Source organism: Micromys minutus (assembly GCF_963924665.1).
Source record: "Micromys minutus genome assembly, chromosome: 18".
In the NCBI taxonomy this organism is placed as follows: domain Eukaryota; kingdom Metazoa; phylum Chordata; class Mammalia; order Rodentia; family Muridae; genus Micromys; species Micromys minutus.
In genome coordinates, this window is record NC_137953.1 from 11,949,026 (window position 1) to 11,955,171 (window position 6,146).

The 6,146-nt window shown below is 39.3% G+C and overlaps 1 protein-coding gene across 1 annotated transcript; it reads right to left on the reverse strand.

Moving 5' to 3' along the window:
* Positions 1–5,151: 5,151 nt before the first annotated feature.
* LOC308432217 (short coiled-coil protein-like) lies at positions 5,152–5,397 on the reverse strand (the record flags this gene model as incomplete). The annotated part of the gene is made up of 1 exon (XM_080931984.1): positions 5,152–5,397. The coding sequence occupies one exon, from the start codon at positions 5,395–5,397 to the stop codon at positions 5,152–5,154; it is 246 nt and encodes an 81-aa protein (XP_080788110.1).
* Positions 5,398–6,146: the final 749 nt, after the last annotated feature.

A 6,146-nucleotide genomic window follows, 5' to 3' on the forward strand; every position in this document is an offset into this window, starting at 1 on the left:
ATAATGGTTTCCCAAGAGAAATTTGAGGCCATAAAGCATCTGCCAGCATCCTTACATTCTGCTTCAAACCTGTGTATCTAATTCTCAGTGTGTAGCTGCTTGGCTGATTCTTAAGCATGCTTCATCAAATATCTGAGCAAGTCCAGTGTTTTACTCGGACATGTGATGACTCTTCATACAGAATCATTGAGTTGACTCTTGTCCCTGACAATTTTACATAGACGACAATCCTAAATAGCTTCTTGATAGGTGGTCTAGAAAGTTCAGTGTATTTAACAATTAGTTCTTCCAAGGTGGTTACCTACACAGTATATCTATATGCCTAAGAACCTCCTTATTTCTAGACTGCTTCATAACAGTACACTCAACCAAAGAATGGATACAGAAAAAGTGGTTCACTTACACAATGGAATGTTACTCAAGTATTTAAAACAAAGACAACATAATTTTTGCAAGCAAATAGAACTAAAAAATATTATCCTCACTAAGATCACCCAGTCCCCAAAAGGCACGCTTGATATATGTTCACTGATAAGTGGGTATTAGCCCAAAAGTACAGAATACCCAAGATGCACATCCCATACCAAATAAGTTGAACAGGAAGGAAGGTCCAAGTGAAGATTCTACAATCCATTCTGAAAGGTGGAGAAATAGTCATGGGAGGCCAAGCATTGCGGTGAGGTCAGGGATTCCAATGGAAGAGTTAGGGGTAGAATTGGGGGACTAACCCTGGACCCCTTGGAGTTCCCAGAGCATCAACCAAAGAGCATACAAGGGCTGGTCTGAGGCACCCAGCACATATGTAGCAGAAGGCTGCCTAGATTGGCCTCATCGTAGAGGATGCAACTAATCCTATAAAGACTTGATCCCCTAGGGTGGGGGATATAGGGTGATCACCCTCTCAGAGGTCAAGGGGAGTGGGAGGAGAAGAACACTGTTAGGGGGGGAAAGGGAGAGGGACAGCATTTGGGATGCAAATAATTAAAATAATGAATTATTTATTGTAAAAATATTGATCACAGGTTTAGCATAAGCATTTGCTTCTTAGTAAACTTGGAGTATAATTATTATGTTCTTGCATAATGGTCTAAAACCAAACATTACCACATGTCGCTACCGTCTCCGACCAGCAGAAAAGGAGCGACGACACAGTGTTCTTCTCAAAGCGATTTATTCAGGAACCTAACAGCATGCCAGTGAAAATCTTTCTGTCCCTTTTTCTGTTTCTCTTTCTGCTTCTCTTTCTATCTCTTTCTCCCCTCCTCAGTCCATGTTGCATGTCTGAAGTTCATAGGTCCGTGTCATCTGGCCTGATCTCGAATCATGGATGCGCCTGCGCAGCTGGCACGGTGGGAGTGGCTAATCTCGGGGGCTATCTCGGGGGCAGGAGGAAGTCAGGTGCTAGTCACTAGGCCGGAGTCCCAAACGTCATCTTGGGACTGCCAGCACACCTGTTCTCCACAACCACACTCACTCAGGACAACTTGGTAAGTCCATACACATTTGTGAAGAGATAGTCATATATGTTCTTCCTGACGTCTGGGTATATTGCCCTGTTCCCATAAGCAGTTCTCCCTCAAAATGTATCTAAAGAGAATGCAGAAGCAAGGATAATGATAAAAATCTGATGTTATTACTACGTGCTATACTCACATAAATATTGTGTTCGCTCCCCTGGCCTGTAGGGACACCAAGCATGTGTGCAAGCACACATATATGATCAGGCAAATGTTCATACACACAAAATAAAATAAATAATATAAAATTAAACTTGAAAGATAATAAGCTGTCCTTGAAGGTGCTGTATAACAAATACTCCAGGATTCAAGAGACAGGCTAGCATTCAAGATATAATGTGAATACCCGCAAAAAGTAGTGTAGTTGTGAGCTGTACTAGTGATGTATTCAATTAAGAAATCATCACTAGGTATCTACATCATGATACAAATATGGTACAACATACCAAATACAGACACTGATGACAGAGCCTATTCTATGCCAAGGTTACAAATTACTTACTTTGGTACTACCTGATGTCCTCAGATCCTTGATGAATACTACAGTACAATATTAGCACAAAAATAAATGATACAATAGAAAGTGATAGTTATGTCCAAGAAATAAGAGGCATATGCCCAACGAACACAAACCACAGCTTCAAAAACAAAATGTTTTTAAGTGGAAAGAGTGCAAAAGCACTGACCCAGAATTGTTCCTGTCTGAAGGAACTGCAAGGACAAAAAATGGAAAAGAGCCTGACAAAAAGGAGGTCCAGTGACAGGCCCCAAATGGGATCCAGCTCAATGTTAGGCCCGGCCGGGGCTCTGACACTGTTACTGATGCTGTGCTGTGCTTATAGACAGGTGCCCAGCTGCCTGCTGAAAGGCCCAACAAGCAGCTGAAAGTATCAGATGCGGAACCTAGCCCTCAAACAATGAACAGAAGCTGGCAACCTACTCCTGTGGTTTAACTGGAGAAAGCTGGAAGAAGCTGAGGAAGGGGGCAACCCCATAGGAAGACTAGCAGTCTCAACTGAACTGGATCTTTCAAACACTGACCCACCAACCAGGCCTCATACACCAGCTGATATACCCCAACACATACACAGCAGAGGACTACCTGGTCTGGCCTTAGTGACAGAAGATGGACCTAACTCTATTGAGACTTGAGGCCCCAGGGAAATAGGGAGGTCTGCTGGGATGAGGGTGGAGGGGTGGGGTCATCCTCTTGGAGACTGAGATGGGTTTGGGAAGGAGGAGGTATCTGATGAGGAGGAGGTATCAGATAAGGAGGAGGTATCAGATGGTCAGGGAAGCAGACTGGGAGCAAGATGAAGTCTGCAAAAAGAATTTTAATATTAATAAAAATATTAATTAAAAAAGATAAAAGCCAAGCATGGTGGAGTCATGGCATAAACTAAAGATTGCTTTTACTACAAAGTACAGTGCATCTTTGCATAACTTTATTTCTATATTTTTCCACAAAATATACAAGAAGCAGGCTTAGTTTATTGCAGCAGCAATGCCAGACCCTTGTCTGACAATCACTGAAAGAACCCAGACTTGAATAGTATGCAATGACAAAGAACATGTATTTTGTAGAAACTGCCAGCATGTAGGTTTGACCATGCAAGGAAAATGGCATCAACCAGGAGGGACGCTTGAAGGCACCTTTGAAAACCAGTTTAGGGCATTTCCAGGTGTAGTTCATCAGAATTAGTTAAGCTTATGCTATGGGATATTTGTATAATTTTGATTGGTTCGTACATCGAGGAAAAGAAGGTTCCCTTATAGGAAAATCCCCCATATCTCTTGTAAGCCCTGGCCAGATGTCAGAGAAGCTGCTGATTGGCTGCCCATTTTCTGCAGTTTTTTCCAGCTCAGGCTGTTCTGGGACATTAAAGCATAAGGCCTATCATGGCTGCCTGTTTTAAAACAGTGAGTTGGGTCCTCTCAATCACCACACTTGAGTGACTGCAGGGGTCTATGCATTCACCATGGCCAGCAGAGCAATGATTCGGGGGAGACAAGAAGACAGTTTGGGTCTGTAATATAGATCATCTCCTGTTGACGAAGATGCTACCATTTGATTGCTTATCGAAACGGAAAATTGTAGAGAATCTAATTATAGGCCACATGGAACCCAGTGGCAGCACAGATACAACCTGATAGCTTGTGAGGTTTTGTTCTAAATCTGAAATATGTGCATTTGGTATCATTCTTTTTTTTTTTCTGAAACATCTTTTTATTAAACAGAAAAGCAGAACTTGAACACAACTTTAAATATTTGTAACAAGGTCAAAAAAGGGTTGCAAAATGTCTGCAATGTGAGGATTACATATCCTTATAACTAAGTCACCCATGGAGGCTTGCATTAGTACATTAGATGATTGACAAGTCAGCAGCCCATCTAAGAGCCGGCAGCTGCATTAGTGGATCTTTCCTATTATAAGAACTTAATATTATTTCTGGTATCAGCTCCTTATCAAATGGAAGCTACAAACTAAATTTTTAAAATTTGTTAAAAGAATGACTAAAATTCTGCAACTAAGTTGAGTTTACAGAAATTCTGGGAATACAACTAAGATAAAACACTAAGGTTAATAATTATCACATATACAAAACTCTTATATTTATGATTCTGATACTTTATACTCTCAATTAATTTTGAAAAAGTTCATCTCCTGGTACAAATAAACCTTGAGGCCAAACTTTTCACTGGTCTTTTAATCCTCTCACATTAGACTTAGTCCACTTTCATTTATGTCCCCAAAGTGCAGCTGTGGGCCAGAGGTAACGCACATCCAGAGGGAAAACACTGGGAGTTGGTTATTTCTTTTTATCCAGTTTTCATTCCTATTTCTATCTTTCCTCAAGTCTTTTTTTTCCTTTTTTTTTTTTTTTTTTTTTTTTTTTTTTACTTCTCACACACTAGCATCCCTATTTTTTCAACACCAAATGAACTATTTTATGCAATAAGGAGTTTTTAGGTTCTCAATGTGACAGTTTACATTTCAAAGAAAACCCTTCATTCTTTATAGCTTCTATCTATTTTCAGTTGACTAAAGAGAAACCAGCAATCCTATCTTATTACTAAATATCACAAATGGCAAGCCTTAGATAAGAAAGTATCGTATTTTGGTTAAGTGTCAACACTTACAGTCAGGTTACTCTGCAGGAAATAATTCTGAAGTTCCTGTGGAGAAAGATGGGAAGGAGGAGGCAGATGGAGGAGAGGCACAAGTTGGTGCACAAGGTACAGAAGCTGTGCATTCAGTACATGGTTTTGATCACTTTTTCACAACATGATTAGTTTCTTGTATATTTTACTAGTTAGGCTTATGATAAAAGAAAGTGCTAAACATTATGTGTATATATATATAAGCAAATTGGCAAAACATTCATCTTCAAGTTTCATAAATATCTGTAATTCTAATATAAAGTCTCTACATGTGCACATTTTATAGACTAACATATGCATAGAATGTTAACTCAGAGATGCTCCTGTTAGGCATTAGTGTTACCTAGATCCGACATTCTCTTTATAAATACTCAGGGAGGCAAACAAAGATACTCTAACTTTTGGATCATATACAAGCTTAAGGGGGAAGAACAAAAGCAGCAATTTATAGAAGAGAGGGAGGTGAACCCTTTACTTCCTTTTGCTTTTTGTATCAGTTGTTTGAAAAACACTAGAAGCAGACATGAGGTTTTCTATATCTTCTCCAAAAACTTGATTTTCTGATTTTAGCTTCAGATTTTCTTCCTTAACTGCACCTACTCTTGCAGACAGATCTTCAAGTGTGTGTTGGGGCTCCAACACCTGATTAGTAAGTCGGGTCTTTTCTTCCAGTTCCACCTGATTTTCAGCATCAACTGCGTCCATGTCTGTGTTCATCAACTTTGGGGAACAGATGTTGAGCTCTTGAACACAAACTCTTTAATGAACAGTCTTGCATCTGAGGCACAGGGAGGAGTTGGGAGGTATCATTCTTTATTTTAATGCAGCCCCTCTGAAATGGGTAGCATAATCAGATGTAAATAAACAATATTGTATAATATTTTTGACAAAAGATCATCTAGCATGAAACTGAGCTGGAGTATTATGCCATGGGGTGTCTTCACTGCATACATTAATTCATCTCCTGCATTCATTTTCTTTGGTTAAACCCTAGATCACCATTAGCAGTAATTTTGAATATCAATCCTAACAGCATGCATGTAACTTAGCCATTAACAACACACTACTAAGGTTACTACATTATTAATTTTTTTTACTTCTGCTTAATAAATATTTATATCATAAATATATCTGCATATATATTTAATAAGTTATTTCATCCAACATCATTACCCACTCTTGGGGTGCTCCTGTGACAGTCACTTATCCGTTCTGAAGCTTTTCATTTCCCCAAATGAAAACTCTACAACCACTCAGCAGTAATTTTTCAGGCACTGACAAACACTAGCATGCATGTAGCCTCTGTGGATTTTCCTACCCTAAATGTTTTTTATATGAGGAGAGTACTATACTCAGTCTCCCATGTCTTGTCAATGTTTACCACGCCCATCCATATAAGGTCATACCTTAGAACATCAGTCCATTGTATAACGGAAACTCGCAATATAGACATATATTTTCTTTAT